The sequence below is a fragment of the Xiphophorus maculatus genome, chromosome 23, assembly GCF_002775205.1.
Source record: "Xiphophorus maculatus strain JP 163 A chromosome 23, X_maculatus-5.0-male, whole genome shotgun sequence".
Taxonomy (NCBI): domain Eukaryota; kingdom Metazoa; phylum Chordata; class Actinopteri; order Cyprinodontiformes; family Poeciliidae; genus Xiphophorus; species Xiphophorus maculatus.
Window position 1 is genome coordinate 13,678,838 of NC_036465.1, and position 15,110 is coordinate 13,693,947.

The following is a 15,110-nucleotide window of genomic DNA, read 5'->3' on the forward strand; positions in this document are numbered from 1 at the left end:
CATCTAACTGAGATCAAGAGCCGGAACAGACACAAAACATAATTTCATCTAAATTTTTTATGACTCCATTTAATTATTATCAATACTTCTTGATTTTACACCATTTTCATATACACACACATATATGTATATATTTATATATATATTATGCTTTCTGGATTTTTATATGTAATATTTAATTATTTTATCTTTTGGTCCTTGATTGTTTTCATAATTGCTGCTTTTTTTCTTGTCCTTTTTGACTTATTATTATTCCCTTTATCTGATTTTGATTTCTGTTTGCTTTTCTGAGTTTTTTCTCTGCTTGCCATCTGATCACCTGTTCTGTTCCTCGTTCTCTCACCTGCATTCAATCCAGTAATTATTCACTCCAAAGCAAATAATTTAGATTGGCTCTGTTTTTAAACTGATTCCTTTTCCATGTTACATTAGTTTCTCTTTTCAGTACAGTGATACAGTTCAGTTTGGTTTGAATCAGTTCAGTGAATAATGTTTACTTCAGTACTTGACTGCTCTCTTACATTTATTATAATTTAGTTCAAAGTTCAGCTCCCTACAGTGAAGTTCAGTTCAGTTTAGTTCTGATCAATTCAGTTTAGTAAATTTTAACTTAGCTATGTTCAACAGTTCACAATTCAGTTTCAAGTTAGCATTATTCATTTCAGTTCAGTAGTGTTCAGTTCAGTTGAATGCAAGTTAATGTCAGTAAGTTCAGTTCAGTTCGGTTTGGTTTGGTTCAGTTCACTTCAGGACAGTACAGTTCAGTTCAGCTTAATATATCAGAGCGTAGATGACCTCAGCTTAGCTTGCAGACCAATTCAGTAATTTATAGTTCACTACCATATAGTTTAGTTTAATAGAAGAGTCTTTAACTTTATTTCTCAAGCTGCTGCAACATTTATATGCATGCCTGGTCCAACACACATGAATCAAACGGCTGAATTAGTTCCTCAGTATGCAGTGAAGTTCTCCAGATTCTTGCTAACAACCTGATTATTTGACTCAAGTGTGTAGAAACTGAAATACATAAAGTCGCAGAACACATCTGAATACATCTGATTTAGTATATTTAGTGTATTTTGGTTTTGTTCAGTTCTTTTCAGTACAAATAAGATAAGTTCGGTTTAATGTAAGATCCTTCAATTCAGACATAGATTGGCCACCCTGACTGGAATAGTTAGAAGTTGCAGTCATGCATGATGGCAGCATGGTATAATCCAGATCCTGTGAGGAGCTTTGTCTTATGCTCCAGTTGATTAATTTGGTGGGGGAGTTTTAGAAAAAAACTAAGTTTTTTAGTGATAATATGACATAGAGAACCAAGGAAATGCTGGCACTCTGCATAGTTAGTAGTTTGTTACACTCCCTCTGGCAAGCAACACAAAGAAAAGGAGCTTTGTCCTTAACCTTTGGGGGAATTTTAGGTTTTTTCTTAGAAGAGGATTTTAGACAGTTTTGCAAATTATGTTCTTTTAATGCTTATATAAATGTTCTGAGTCTTCCGCACTACCTTTGGCTGCTTTTCCAATTATCTATCCACTCCTTGCACCTGATCCTGACAGCAGTTTGTGGAGAGGACAAGAGGACTAACTAATCCTTAAAATTGAACATTAAGCATTCAACTGTAATTTTCTTCTTCTATAGCTAAATACATGAGAATAAACTGTCTTTATGACTTGCCATGGGTAAAAAAGAACCTAAAGTTTTTGAATAATATACATCTTAATTGCAATTCATCACAAACTTTGATCTGGGTTTAATGATGACATGCAACTATTTTCAAATAATATTTCTTTAATTAACAACAGCCACGAAGAATATCCACACAAAAGATCCATAACACAAGACATTATTTTTGTCACATTTTTAATCACATCTTAGCTATTTGTTTTTAAATTTGCATTGGGTATTTTGTGTATGTTAAATTATGTATAATTCCTTTGTATTTGTTTATTCTCGTTTCTTTTTCTTTATTATCCTCTTAAAGCACTTTGTGCAAATGATGCTCAACAACTAAACTTGTCTTGTCTTTAGTTTAAAACAGATATTTAATATGTTGTTTTTTGTGTAAACAAACACATGGTCTGCTGAGGTATGAAGCTTTATAAATATTTTTCTGAATACGGACAAACAAATGGGTGAGAAGCTGCAAACGTCAGCAAACGAACTTTAAAAGTACTTCCAAAACATGTAATCATTCTAAAATATTGCAAATAAACTTTTCTTAGACTACTGCACAAACATCCTTCATTTTCTTGATATCCGCTTCAAAATCTCCAGACTTTTTTATCCTTTAGGTGATAAGTTTACCTCACGTAATATTCACAGCAGTTATGATGCTACTCTGAACCTAAAATCTAAACGGGAACAATTAGGAAAAAGCTCAAATTTTCATGTGCGCTCTCAAAACAACCTAAGTAGATTTACCTCTGACCGCAGGGTCCAATAGAAGATGAGAATAAATCCTCTTCGGTCCAGCAGGGGGCATTATCTCCTGCTTGAATCGAAACGCCGCGCCAAAATATGTTTTTAGTGAAGAGAAGAAGACAGCTGGCGGAAACGGTTCATGTTTACATTTCATGTTACATTTGGGAAACAGAAGGAAGGTAATAATTGTTTTTATTATATACCAATCTTTTCCATTGCAGTTTAGCGATATTTGAGTGAAACAAATATTGCTTCGTCTTTATTTAAAAAGCCGTGGTTTTTGTATTTCACCAAGGCGGAGCATCAAATCCAGCTCAGCAGCAGCTTCAGGCATAGTAAAAAAAGAAGAAAGTGCACCCTGTTTTATTTCAGGGGTTTTATGTAAAAGTAGCTCATTGAAATGATTCGGTCTTTCTCGTTTACTATTTCTGGAATAAGTAAAGATACATTTCCAATCAAGGCTGATAGGTTCGTATACAGTACTGAAACTGTGCACATGTACATAATATGGCAATGCGAGAGTGACATAAATTAAATAATATGTCTTCAAATAGGGAATAAATCTCACAGTTGAACGTTCTAACTCATTAAAGTTACAAATTTAAAAAGGCATCTGATGAAATGGGAAATAACATTTAAAACTGATGGACTTGCAGAAACTGACAAGTTTAATTTTTGGTTTTGTTTTGCAGGCCGAATCTGAAACTGTCCCTGATTTTTGCATTTATTTTCCACACAGCTTTATGTTGTAGATGGAAAATTAGAAACAGTTCCTGTAGCTTAGAAATTGCTCAGTAATCAAGCCTGAAATTACTTCATGGTCAAAAAGAAATGAGGATTGTCTTGATTTCATGGGTTAGTTTCTCCTCTCTTGTCTTCTGGTTGCAGGATGTCCTGTAACGCCAGTGTTACTCGTCTCCATCTGTCCTCACTAAAGCGGGCAGAGAAGGTCCCGGTCCACCTCATGCCCTGTGAGATTGAGCACAATGGGCTCGCCCAGGTCTCACAGTATTTCACCGCAACAACAAAAGAAAAGAAAAAAGGTACACAGATTATAGACCAGTATTTGCTACCAGTAATGCCTGTCTACAAGCAGATTACCATAACACTGCTGTTTTAGTCATGTTTCAGAAAGTGTTTATCATGTAGTTTAGCTAAGCAATAAAGATGTACAATCTTCCCTCCACTTCATAATTCATAATGTGCTACTTTATGCTGTTTGTAACTAACATATCTGTCCATTTGCAGAAAAGACAGTGTCATTCAGAGGACGTGGGTTAAAGGGACAGGAGATCAGCTGTCCTCAGGGCTACACGGGTCTGGTTCTGAAGGAGGTCGACAGACACGGCTCTGACCAGGAGGTAAACTCATGCGCTCCACAGCAGTGGAAACCTCTCCAACTCTCTGGCTCATGAAAACATCCACCGTCCATGAGGCAGAACATAAGGTACAAGCCAATGACTCTCTGTCCACAGGACAGGACAGTGAAGGTGACCTCAGTGTTTGACAAGCTCACATACTGGAACCTGGAAACACCTCCCACTTCAGACGACACCGTGGTGATGGCGATGGACTGGCCCGAGCTGGCTGAGGCAGTGAGTCACTGATGGGACTTTACTTTGAAACAATAATTCAAATATTAGTGAGGTTGTATATATATATATTTGAGCCTGTGTGGACAGGAGAAAATTCACACCAAATTTAAAACTGTGTACCTAATTCTTAAAGAAACCCCAAAACACTTAAATTGTCTTTTATGTTATTCCACTCTTGACAAAAATAAAAATGCTCATTTTTTGTATTTTCACAGATCCATGGGACAGTTGAAGACTGAAGACACTTGAGGCTGATTACATGTGACACAAGCAAAGCCCACTTATTGCTGCTTAATCTAAGTAGTGTTCCTGTCTCAGAGCAATAAAATGTTTTTTTGTAAATAAGAAGAAAACCAAAACACCGGCTGAAGAGAATTTTGTGAATTAGTAAAACAGTCAAACATTTGTGCCACAGAACACCATTTATTCACAAAGTGACATTTAGATATTGGACATTAGGACTCACAAAACCCTCTAAATGATCACTGCTGTTGTCCATTAAAAGTATCAGTTTAAAACTCTTGGTTTTTTTTGTTTGTTTTACAGTAATTTCAACATTATTTTTTTTATAGAAAGTGTCTTGAAACATTTAAAATAGTGCAGAACAAGAACTTCCACAGACTCAATCAGGCACATACAAAGACTTTAAGATAAGGCAAACATTTAGTGGATTATCTCCTTTTTTACTCCACCCTTCATCTGGGTTTCTGCCTCCGGTTAAAGGCATGAAGTGGGTGTAGTGAAGAACGGTTTGAAGTGAGCCAATGTTGGTCCATTAAAAATGCAGGTGTTTAGTCAATCTAATTGCTAACAGATTGTCCTGACTTACAGTATGAATGAGCTGAAACCTGGAATGGTTTGTTTAATTTACTCAAAGAATGAAATGCGAGGCAAAATGGAGTGAATAAATACCGTCAGAAATTTACCTTCTACAGGAAAGAGATACATCAGAAATGTGACCAACTTTTAGCTTCATCTTGTTGAAGCAAAACACAACATTAAAATTATCTCCATCTAAATCTGCTGGCTCACAGTAACAGGACACCAATACATATTACAACTTATATAATATCAATTCTTTTTTTTAACTTACATGGTAAACAACTTGGTGTACAATTCTTTATAACATTTTAATAAAGCTCATTAATAACCAATTGATACAACCTTATGAGACTATCAAACTGAATTCAATGACAAAATAATTTGTTACAACCTAAACTATAAAATGCTCTTCAGATATAAAAAGTAGCACAGAGGTAACATTTTTCATGATTTTCTTACAGCGATATGTCAATGTTAGTCAAGCTGACACTCAAACCACTGAAGCATGTTTTGCTTTTGTGCTTACGAGGAGATTCAACCGCTGCTGCTGTTGGGAGAGGATTTTTGGTCTTTATCGATCATTTCTTTTGAAAAAGCTTTTTTAACACAGTACAAATATTAACCTCAGTGTGAAACTGAACCATTAGGTTAATTTGCTATTTATAACCTGAACAAACAATCCATGAAAAGGGCAATAATAAACCTGAATAATACCAGTGAGTGTAACAATAAAAACAAATTTTAAAAACTGGGATAAGATAGAAAGGACTAAAGTCCCTGTCTTAAAAATATCTACTCTCTCTGCTTCTAAGATCAATTAAATCTAAGCTTTAGATTATTCCTAAATTATTTATTTTATTACTCAATTTTTAAACCCCATGCATGAAACATGGGGTTGTGCAGTGAATAATATATACTGTTCATTTTTGTACTTTATGCCGTACAAAAGATGCAGTTTTAACGTCACTAAATGTGAAACAGGTCAAGCGTTACGGCTACTTTCGTACTGCATATTTCATTTACTGTCAGGTGTCAATGTGATTCTAATCCAATTTTTTTCTGGGGTTTTTCACCAGATAATCAAACAAGCACAAACTTAATTAACTTTGTTTGGTGAAAACTCTTTGTCCACAAAATAACATTGTTGCATGTTTTAAAACCTTCACAAAAGACAAACAAAATCAGATAAATTACCATAAAAATTGTTAGTTGTTCCTCTACTAAATGCAAGTTTTGATTTAGTGTTAATAGATCAGGTTAAAGTTCACATATTTGGGAATAAGTGGTTAGCGTGTTAGCAGTGAGGAGGGGGCTGCGGCAGCAGGGGTCCCTCTGTGTCTGCCTTGCTGCGTTTAGCGGGCAGCGTCTGGTCGTGAGCTTTGCGGATATGTCGGTACAAATCCCCAGACTGCGTGTAGCTCCTGTAGCAGTAGCGGCACTCGTAAGGCCGTTCACGTGTGTGCACAATGGCGTGGCGTCTTAGAGTATATGTGCATGAAAATGTCTTCCCACAGACCCCACATGTTGGCACGTCTTCAACGAAGTTGCCCATGGAGTCCTGGAGTTCTTGGAAGTAGCCGGGAGGGTCCGGATGTTGCTGAGAGGAGGACGGAGGAACAAAGGAGGAAGTGTCCTGGGAGGAGGGTCCGGCGCCGGAAGACGAGGAAGAGGGTGAGAGGGGGAAGGAGTAGTCATTTGAATGAGGGTTTATTTGTAGGAGTCCCTGTGAATGTGTGGAAACAAACTGAGGACTATTCAGCTCTTCTTCCTGGATATCTTCCTCGTATTCCTCTTCCACATCCATCACCGATTCTTTCTCCCCAATATCTTCTTTCTCCTCCTCTACCTCTTCGTCAGAAATAATAATCGCCTCTTCTTTGATTTCCAAAATCTCTTCGTCGTTGCCTGTCCTTGCTCCACTTGGAGGACGTGATCGTTTTCCAGCCACAAGTGGTGTTTCGGTTTCATCCTCGGGTCGTTGAAGCGTTCGCATTTGAGGACCGCGTTGAAGGTTCGAGCTCTGATGCTGGAGTGTTACTGCGCTCTGGATTCTGATTTGTAATGGTGCTTGTTGAAGAGCCGACTGTCTGGAGTTGGTCTGGAAGTTTTTGGTCAGGGCAGGTGCTTGGATTGACTTGACCATCCTCTGTTCTCTGGTAAGAATGTTTCTGTGGTCAGTCTCAGAGAGATTCTCAGCAGACGGTCTGAGCTGCTCTGGATGTCCTCCGATGGAAAGGTGGGATTCTGAAACGTTGAGAGAGACCACAGACCGAGCACCAGACTGGCTCTGAGGAAGCAGAGAGGAGGAAGAGGAGGAAGGCTGCTGGATCGCACTGTAGCTGGTTGAAAACAGATAAATAGATTCAAAATCAGATATAAGGAACATAAACCAGAATACCTTGGATAACCTAATAAAGCCTTCAGTATACATTAAAAGAAATCAATGTTATGTTTTATGCAGATACTTTATTTAATAACACAAAAATACATATTTTGGGAATGAGGCTCATAGGTCAATTCACTCATTAACTGCTTGATTGTTCCTTCAATTAAGCAATAAACAGTAACAATCTTTAGAGATGAACAGAGGATTCAGCTGATTATCAGCCTGACCTGCTCTGACTCATGATAAATCTCATAAGTCAGAGTTTTATCTGACTCCAGCCAGAAACTCAAATGTCTGATTTTGGCTTCAGTGAAAGCATCATTATCACAACACTCTTTTGTGTGGAAGTTTTTACTGCAGGAAGAAGATTCAAAGTTAGCTGTGTTCTGCACCTGAGTGAAGTTGGCCCCCCCACCTTCTTCAAATTAGACAAAATTGGTGTCAATCAACTCGGCTACGTTTGTGCTGGTTTGTGCAGCAAAAATTTTCGTTTGTGCCGCTATCATTTTAAAGATATAAAGAAATGTTTTTAGAGGTCATCAAAGGTCAACCAGCCCCCCACCTTCTTCAAATCAGACGAAATGGGTGTCAATCAACTCGGCTACGTTTGTGCTGGTTTGTGCAGCAAAAATTTTTGTTTGTGCTGCTTCGGTTTTGAAGATATTAAGGAAAGGGTAAAGGTCAAAAGGTCAACCAGCCCCCCCACCTTCTTCAAATCAGACGAAATGGGTGTCAATCAACTCGGCTACATTTGTGCTGGATTGTGCAGCAAAGATTTTCATTTGTGCAGCTATCATTTTAAAGATATTAAGAGGGCTGGTTGACCTTTGATGACCTCTAAAACATTTCTTAATATCTTTAAAATGATAGCAGCACAAATGAAAATCTTTGCTGCACAAACCAGCACAAACGTAGCCGAGTTGATTGACACCCATTTCGTCTGATTTGAAGAAGGTGGGGGGCTGGTTGACCTTTGATGACCTCTAAAAACATTTCTTTATATCTTTAAAATGATAGCGGCACAAACGAAAATTTTTGCTGCACAAACCAGCACAAACGTAGCCGAGTTGATTGACACCAATTTTGTCTAATTTGAAGAAGGTGGGGGGGCCAACTTCACTCAGGTGTTTTCTGCTTCATGACAGCTTAATTTCAACAGTGTTACTGAAATCTAATAGGTTAGGTCAGAGTTTCTGTCCTCTTACAAGGAATACACACAGACTCATCTTTACTGCTACCAATGCTAAAGGCAATAATAGTGATAAGTAATAATAAGCGCTGTATGCTAATATAGGATGCTAAAAACAGGTTAAAATGTTTTGTTGTTACAGCAGCCTTTTTTAAAACACTCCTTTCAAGAGTGTTTTAAATCAGAACAACATATGACAACATGGGGTTAGACAATGCTAATCTGTGCCATAATTCCTTGCACTAACATATGAAACTATGTTCACTGTACAGAGATGTTTCAGATTTAAAATCTTTGGATAATCTACACAGAAACCACAAAGTTAGAAACCTTTGTAAAGTTCAATAAGTGGAGGTAAAGATGGAGGAGACACATATTTTAAATATTACAACTAGCAAGAAACAAGAGACCATTACCTGTATGTCTCTGTGGTGCTGCATGGACTGCAGAGAGCAGATCCTTCGCCTTGACCCCCTGGGCTCATCTTGGTGAGACTTACAGGGACAAAGGCAGATATGTTTGTCTGGCTCTGCACCAGCTCCCCTGCTGGGGGCAAAGGAGGGCCGTCCATGCCTGGCTGGGTGGTATCAGCAAGGTCAGGGCTCAGAGGAGTTTGTATCTTTAATGAACTTCCACCTGTCCTCTGCTCAGACTTCACACACTCCAACTGAGTCCCATCTGCCACTTCAGATACGGAGGACAAAGGCACTGCTGTGGTCACTGGATTTGAGTGGTCTGCAACCATGGCCACCATGGCCTCAGCTGGGTGGTCATTACCTGCTTCTGGTGCCTTCCTCAACCCGCCGCTCTCTTCAGAGCGTGTGCTGTCAGCCTCAGCCAGAGGCCCTCGCCTCTGCAGCCGCCTCTTACACACTCTCACCACCTCGTTCATGTGCAGAAAGCTTGCGGCAGCCAAGATGTCCTCCACAGGAGGAGACTCATCCAGTTGCAGCACACCTTCATAGACAAAGTCCAACAGCAAGCCAAATGCAGCAGATGTGACGATGTCATTGTCAAGTGTGACACAGCTGCTGGTGCTGCTGCCAGCTGGAGAGTCTGAGTAAAACATGTGAAAGAAAGGCGAGCATGAGGCCAAAACTGCCCGATGAGCCAGGAAACGGGATGAGCCCACTTGTACGGTGCAATCGCAAAGGAAGCCTCGCTGCCGCTGGGAACGCAGAGCTGATAGCAGCTGCTGGGAATGCTGAGGAAACTCCATGTCCTGAGAAAAGAAGGGAATACGAATCAACTGTAGAAAGGTCAAACAAAAACAAAATCCCCAAAAGATTCTGAATAAAAGGCAACAATAATATTTCAAGTTAATTGACGCAAAATGTGGCATATGGATTAACAAGAAAATGCTTTATTTCTCTTTTTCTCTTCCCTAGCAGCTCTACAATTTTTGTCGATTACGTCAAATACACCAGCACAGCATATATCTAATCCAACTCAGTATTGCCTTTCAGGCGGAAACATGCCAAGTTCTGTAAGTTGCAGGTTGGGGCCTCCGTGAATCACACTTGTTTGTCTAGCACATGCTACAGATGCTTGATTGTGTTGAGACCTGGGAAATCTGGAGGCTAAACCAACATCTGAAACTTGTTTTACTCCTTTAATTCTTCTTGAAATATTTTTGCTTTGACACCGGTGAAATGAAAGGGTGTAAATGGTCTGCAACCATACAAGTCATGTACAATTAACATTCAAACGAAAGGTAGAATCAAATGTGTCACAGCAAAAAGTTGCCTAAGGCATTCCACTACTTTAGCAAGCTTGTTGTCTCCAGATATCATGCGTTTCCCAGAAAAATGATTAGATCAGGTCATGGTTCGCTTTCATCAATGAACCTTTGCTGTCCATGACCCTGTCACTTGCTCACCACTTTTTCTTCTTTCATATATACTGAACAGACAAGTAACACCCTAAAAAAAGTGCAATTTTGGTTCTGTTCTAGCAATCATGACTTAGTCTTTGTGAAACTCACTCAAATCCATATGTTTGCCAATTATTTCTGTTTCCAAGTAGTAAATTTAAGGACAAAATGCACAGTTGATGCATATACATCCTGTTAAACCCAAACAGACACTTTGATGGAGAGATAATCAGTGGTTTTCACTTCAATTCATATTCCTACATCTGTTTAATATACTTGAATTTTATTTAGCTGTATAAGGGTGAACAAGTATATATATATATATATATATATATACAGTGCAGACCAAACGTTTGGACACACCTTTTAATTCAATGAGTTTCCTTTATTTTCATGACTATTGACATTGTAGATTCACACTGAAGCCATCAAAACTATGAATAACACATGTGAAAATATGCACTAAACAAAAAAGTGTAAAACAACTGAAAATACCCCTTATATTCTAGTTTCTTCAAAGTAGCAACCTTTTGCTGTGATTACTGCTTTGCACACACTCTGCATTTTCTTGATGAGCTTCAAGAGGTAGTCACCTGAAATGGTTTTCACTTCATAGGTGTTGCCCTGTCAGGTTAATAAGTGGGATTTCTTGCCTTATAAATAGTCATGAAAATAAAGAAAACCCATTGAATTAGAAGGTGTGTCCAAACTTTTGGTCTGTACTGTATATATATATATATATATATATATATATATATATATATATATATATATATAAACAATATAAGTAAAAAATTAACAATAACTCACGATGAAGACAGAATGTTTCCGTCTTCAAACTCCTTTCTGGCTGCTGAATCTTCCAAGCGCTGCTCTGCTTTACCGTATCCTACTCTCCATGGCAACCAGGCTGAATTTCTGCGTCCAAAGAAAAGGACTGAACCTTAACATATAACATATATTAAGAAGATATACAATGCAGATGAAAAACTGAAACGTCCCTCACAACATTGTACACATCAGGTAAAAACCACGAATATCTCCGAATATTATTCAAGCACAAAAACAAGCAGTAGCACAACTATGCTAACACTAGTTAGCAAAATTAGCTCAACGCGTGAGTTAAAATTTTAGCGCCGGAAGCTTTGAGGCTGAGTGGGGGTTGCACCAGAAACAACACGTTTAAGCGCTTCTTCGTCGTCTTATATTAAATGTAAATACTGTATTCATTTACCTGTATCAACTGTTATGCTTCTCAACACTGGCTGCGGCTTTTCCTCTGTGGTGCCACTTCACTGCATAAGGATGTGCTGCCACCTACAGGCGGAGGTGTGAAACAGACAGGAAGTGGAAACAAGCAGGAAGATTGCTGAATCTACTGACCAAAATAATATGGGCGACTGCTTCTTAGATATAATTATAGAATAGGGCTGACACTACTAAATAAAGCGTAAAGTTGTCACGGTCAAATGTAGATTAATTCAATTAATAACTCCTCCCCAAATTTCCAGCACAAGGTCTGATCTACCTGTATTTTAATGGACAGAGGAAGAGGAGGAAAAAGAGGAGGCAGAGGGAAGCATAGTGAGGTGAGATCTCTATTAAGTGGACCAGTTTGCCAACATGTTACCGCCCTAATTTTTTATTTTAAAAATGTGTACTTTTGGCTGTCAGGCAGCATGGCAGATTCGACACAATGCAGGCTTGGTTCTAAATATAAAACAGAGCTATTATTAGGGTGGTAGAGAGTTGAGTGTGTATCAAATGAGACCTTCTTTACCACCAGGACAAAGATGTTCATCTGTCTAAATCCATGTCTTATGTGCTACGTCATGGAGCCACACAGATGGGACTTCAAATGACTACAGGTGAGATGACACTTTCACAGTTTCAGACACAAATGAATGACTTTTGTTATGATTAATTTGTCCTGGAGAGAGACACGGCTAAACACAGAAGATCTGAACTAGAAGTATTTTCTATGGGCCTGAAAGAGTTTTTAAAGCTAATTGCAGTTGTAGTTTTTTTTTTTATAGTAAACTTATTAAAACAATTTTAGTAATGAACTGAACTTGACTACATTGTTTTATTGTAGGATCAATTGGAACATACGAGTGATTGAACTGAATCTTACATTTTTGGGGGAAGTGCATTGAGATGATGTGTTGTGAATTAGTTCTATGAAAATAAACTGAACTGAATTTTATTTATTTATGGTTTTACTCCTAATTTGACAGTGACAACAATAATGTTTCACTCAACAGGTGTCTAGCCAATAATGTGCATATATATAAAGATGTTGCATCATGGAAACAATTTAAAAATATTATGTAGATGTATTCAAACGAAACTGTAAAATGTGACCATAGCTGTAACAACTTATATCTCCACAGATGGCTTCCTGTTTGTGGAGGATCTCCTGGCTCACCCACAGTTCCACTTGTACACATTAGAAGACGTAGAGAGAGTCGTATCCACAAATGACAAGCAGCGCTTCAAGCTCCGCTCCCACCCAGAGGATGGCCGGCTGCAGATTCGAGCCAATCAGGGACATTCACTACAGGCAGGCAGAGCAGACACGTTCCTAATTAAATCACATTCATTTAAGTTTTAGAATGTAATTCCAATTTATAACAAATGTAATTTTCATGATGAAAATTAAATGCATTTGCTATTATGTACAATTTAGTGCAGGCTCAAACCAACCTAATTCTGGCATAGTGTACAAATTCTGATACAGTTGTATAATTCAATAAAAGTTATTGTATACTTCAGATATTGATAATGACTATTTATTATGAACAGATAAAAAGGTATCTAAGGAAGCACAGACATTTGCACCAAGTGTTTGACTTTGCAACAATCCCACATCCTGAGCAAGCATGTGGTGAGTGGGAGAAAATAGATCTTCCTTTACACAGGAAAACCTCCAACTGGCCACATGCAGAGTGATAGTGACAGTATGGTGGCTTTAGTATTTTCTTTTGCAGTCAGTTAATGGTGATAGTTAATGGACTGAGTTTATATTGCATTTTTCTATGCTATAACTACTCAAAGTGCTTTTCATTAGCCACATTTACCACATTCGCATTCAGGCAACTGGGGGTTTAGTTCCTTGCCCAGGGACACATCAACATGATGGAAGCTGGAATCGAACACACAACCTTTGGACTGCAAAATGACTAATCTTCCCACACTGAGCCACAGTCATCCTAGTAGTAAAGAAGTTCTCTTTGCTTACCTGAGTTTTACCTATGTTCTCCTTGGTGCTAGTCAGATATGTGGGAAATTGTAAACATTTTTTACCTAATTGAACAAATTGTTAAGAACTTTAAATCTCATCAGGAATCGCTTCTCTGCTCAGGTTATGGATCTGGAGCTAAAACCAGTTCTAGCTGGTTCTCCCGATTGCCCCGCCGAGGCCGTTCATGGCTCCTACCTCCGCAACTGGTCATCCATTCAACAGCAGGGTCTGAGCCGCATGAATAGGACTCACATTCATCTGTCAACTGGACTTCCAGGGGAAGATGGCATCATCAGCGGTATTCTCTATGTTTGAATACAGAAAAATCGAAGCTTATACGAGCTGAACATCAGATATCAGCGTTATTTCTTTTCCCAACAGGCATGAGGAAAAACTGTGACCTAGCTGTGTTTATTGATGTCCCCAGAGCTCTGGCTGGTAAGATTAGCTGGTAATGGCTGCAGTTTAATCCTCTCCATCCACCCTGTGTGAGTAAAGAATTCAATCCTTTTACAAGTGTTTTATGTGTTTGTATTCGGCTTGTACAGATGGTACTGAGTTCTTCTGGTCAGAGAATGGTGTGTTGCTGACTGCAGGTGATGCTGAGGGTAAACTCCTTCCTAAATACTTCACCCGAGCCCTAAAACTCAAGCCTACAAGTGAGGAAAACTTAAACACATTTCTTCTTAAGAATCCAAACGACATTTCAGTTGTGTAATTTCTTGTGCTGTGTTTCAGGATGCATCCTTCCCCTGCAGTAAAAGCTGCTGTGCTTGATGTTCTCACCAAGCTTGAATCCAACTTTGCAGTATGTTTTCTTGGTTTCCAAGACTACACAAGTTTTACATTTCCTATAAGTAACAGGATGACATACACTTGCAGCCCAATTTTATCTTCATAATAAATACTTGACCAGATAAATATAAGCTGACATGGTACTGTTTTGTCTATACTGTTCCTTACTAAAGTACTTGTGTCACATGATAGCCACAAATTTTCACATATTTTCGCATATTTTATTGGGATTTAATGTGACAAAGTAAAGACGTGTATAAGTATGAGGTGGAGTGAAAATGGTACATGGTTTTCTAATTACAAATATTCAAATAATTCAGCATGCATTTGTAATTAGACCCCCGTGCTCTGATACCCCTCAACCCACTGCCTTCAGATTTAACCAAAGTTGTAGTAATAAGAGAGTCTTTGTTGACACAGCAAACACATGAGAGAATGGTCTCATGAAACCAAAGCTTTTCATCAAAATACTAGCAGCATCTGCGGTAATGTTTTAAAAATAAAAAAACAGGGACCAGAAAGTTTGTTGCTAATGATGGGATGGATGAAGTTAAGTGCAGAGCTCAATTGTAGAAGCAACTTTAAATAAAGGACTATATGAAGATATTCTGTTTAGCCTGAGTCTGAGGAAACAGGATGCAGACACTGTGGTTTAACGGGCAGCCTCAACAGTTCCTTACAAGATTATGGAAACACACACACACTCTGCATGATTGAGATAATTGGTTAGGAGCTTTCAGTAAGAAAACAAATGAGCGCTGTTGTGACCACGGTGACAG

At 38.4% G+C, this 15,110-nt stretch overlaps 3 protein-coding genes across 4 annotated transcripts; 2 read left to right on the forward strand and 1 right to left on the reverse strand.

The window, feature by feature from the left end:
• The first annotated feature begins 2,534 nt into the window (after window positions 1-2,534).
• rnaseh2c (ribonuclease H2 subunit C) lies at window positions 2,535-4,540 on the forward strand. Its single transcript, XM_005806531.3, has 5 exons — window positions 2,535-2,606; window positions 3,316-3,470; window positions 3,676-3,788; window positions 3,903-4,022; window positions 4,238-4,540. The coding sequence occupies exons 2-5, from the start codon at window positions 3,317-3,319 to the stop codon at window positions 4,259-4,261; spliced, it is 411 nt and encodes a 136-aa protein (XP_005806588.1). The 5' UTR covers window positions 2,535-2,606; window position 3,316; the 3' UTR covers window positions 4,262-4,540.
• Window positions 4,430-11,191, reverse strand: LOC106699849 (zinc finger and BTB domain-containing protein 3). Its single transcript, XM_014471574.2, has 3 exons — window positions 11,103-11,191; window positions 8,836-9,641; window positions 4,430-7,183 (listed from the first exon to the last, which is right to left on the reverse strand). The coding sequence occupies exons 2-3, from the start codon at window positions 9,636-9,638 to the stop codon at window positions 6,139-6,141; spliced, it is 1,848 nt and encodes a 615-aa protein (XP_014327060.1). The 5' UTR covers window positions 9,639-9,641; window positions 11,103-11,191; the 3' UTR covers window positions 4,430-6,138.
• A 39-nt stretch (window positions 11,192-11,230) lies between these two features.
• trpt1 (tRNA phosphotransferase 1) lies at window positions 11,231-15,039 on the forward strand. 2 transcript variants are annotated; one of them, XM_023328659.1, is made up of 8 exons: window positions 11,231-11,315; window positions 11,804-11,881; window positions 12,079-12,160; window positions 12,686-12,855; window positions 13,657-13,834; window positions 13,918-13,974; window positions 14,085-14,195; window positions 14,275-15,039. In XM_023328659.1, the coding sequence occupies exons 2-8, from the start codon at window positions 11,831-11,833 to the stop codon at window positions 14,295-14,297; spliced, it is 672 nt and encodes a 223-aa protein (XP_023184427.1). In that variant the 5' UTR covers window positions 11,231-11,315; window positions 11,804-11,830; the 3' UTR covers window positions 14,298-15,039. The 2 variants fall into 2 exon arrangements, with proteins under 2 accessions (XP_023184427.1, XP_005806587.1); XM_005806530.3 differs by lacking the exon at window positions 11,231-11,315 and having other exon boundaries at window positions 11,632-11,881.
• The last annotated feature ends 71 nt before the right edge of the window (window positions 15,040-15,110 follow it).

Bases quoted from the DNA above. Each gene is read 5' to 3' on its own strand.
- rnaseh2c (XM_005806531.3), top strand. From the start codon at position 3,317: ATGTCCTGTAACGCCAGTGTTACTCGTCTCCATCTGTCCTCACTAAAG. The intron at 3,789-3,902 runs GTAAACTCATGC...CTCTGTCCACAG, and splicing joins GACACGGCTCTGACCAGGAG to GACAGGACAGTGAAGGTGAC. The intron at 4,023-4,237 runs GTGAGTCACTGA...GTATTTTCACAG, and splicing joins GGCCCGAGCTGGCTGAGGCA to ATCCATGGGACAGTTGAAGA.
- LOC106699849 (XM_014471574.2), bottom strand. From the start codon at position 9,638: ATGGAGTTTCCTCAGCATTCCCAGCAGCTGCTATCAGCTCTGCGTTCC. The intron at 7,184-8,835 runs GTAATGGTCTCT...GTTTTCAACCAG, and splicing joins AGCACCACAGAGACATACAG to CTACAGTGCGATCCAGCAGC.
- trpt1 (XM_023328659.1), top strand. From the start codon at position 11,831: ATGGACAGAGGAAGAGGAGGAAAAAGAGGAGGCAGAGGGAAGCATAGT. The intron at 11,882-12,078 runs GTGAGATCTCTA...CTTTACCACCAG, and splicing joins GCAGAGGGAAGCATAGTGAG to GACAAAGATGTTCATCTGTC. The intron at 14,196-14,274 runs GTGAGGAAAACT...GCTGTGTTTCAG, and splicing joins CCTAAAACTCAAGCCTACAA to GATGCATCCTTCCCCTGCAG.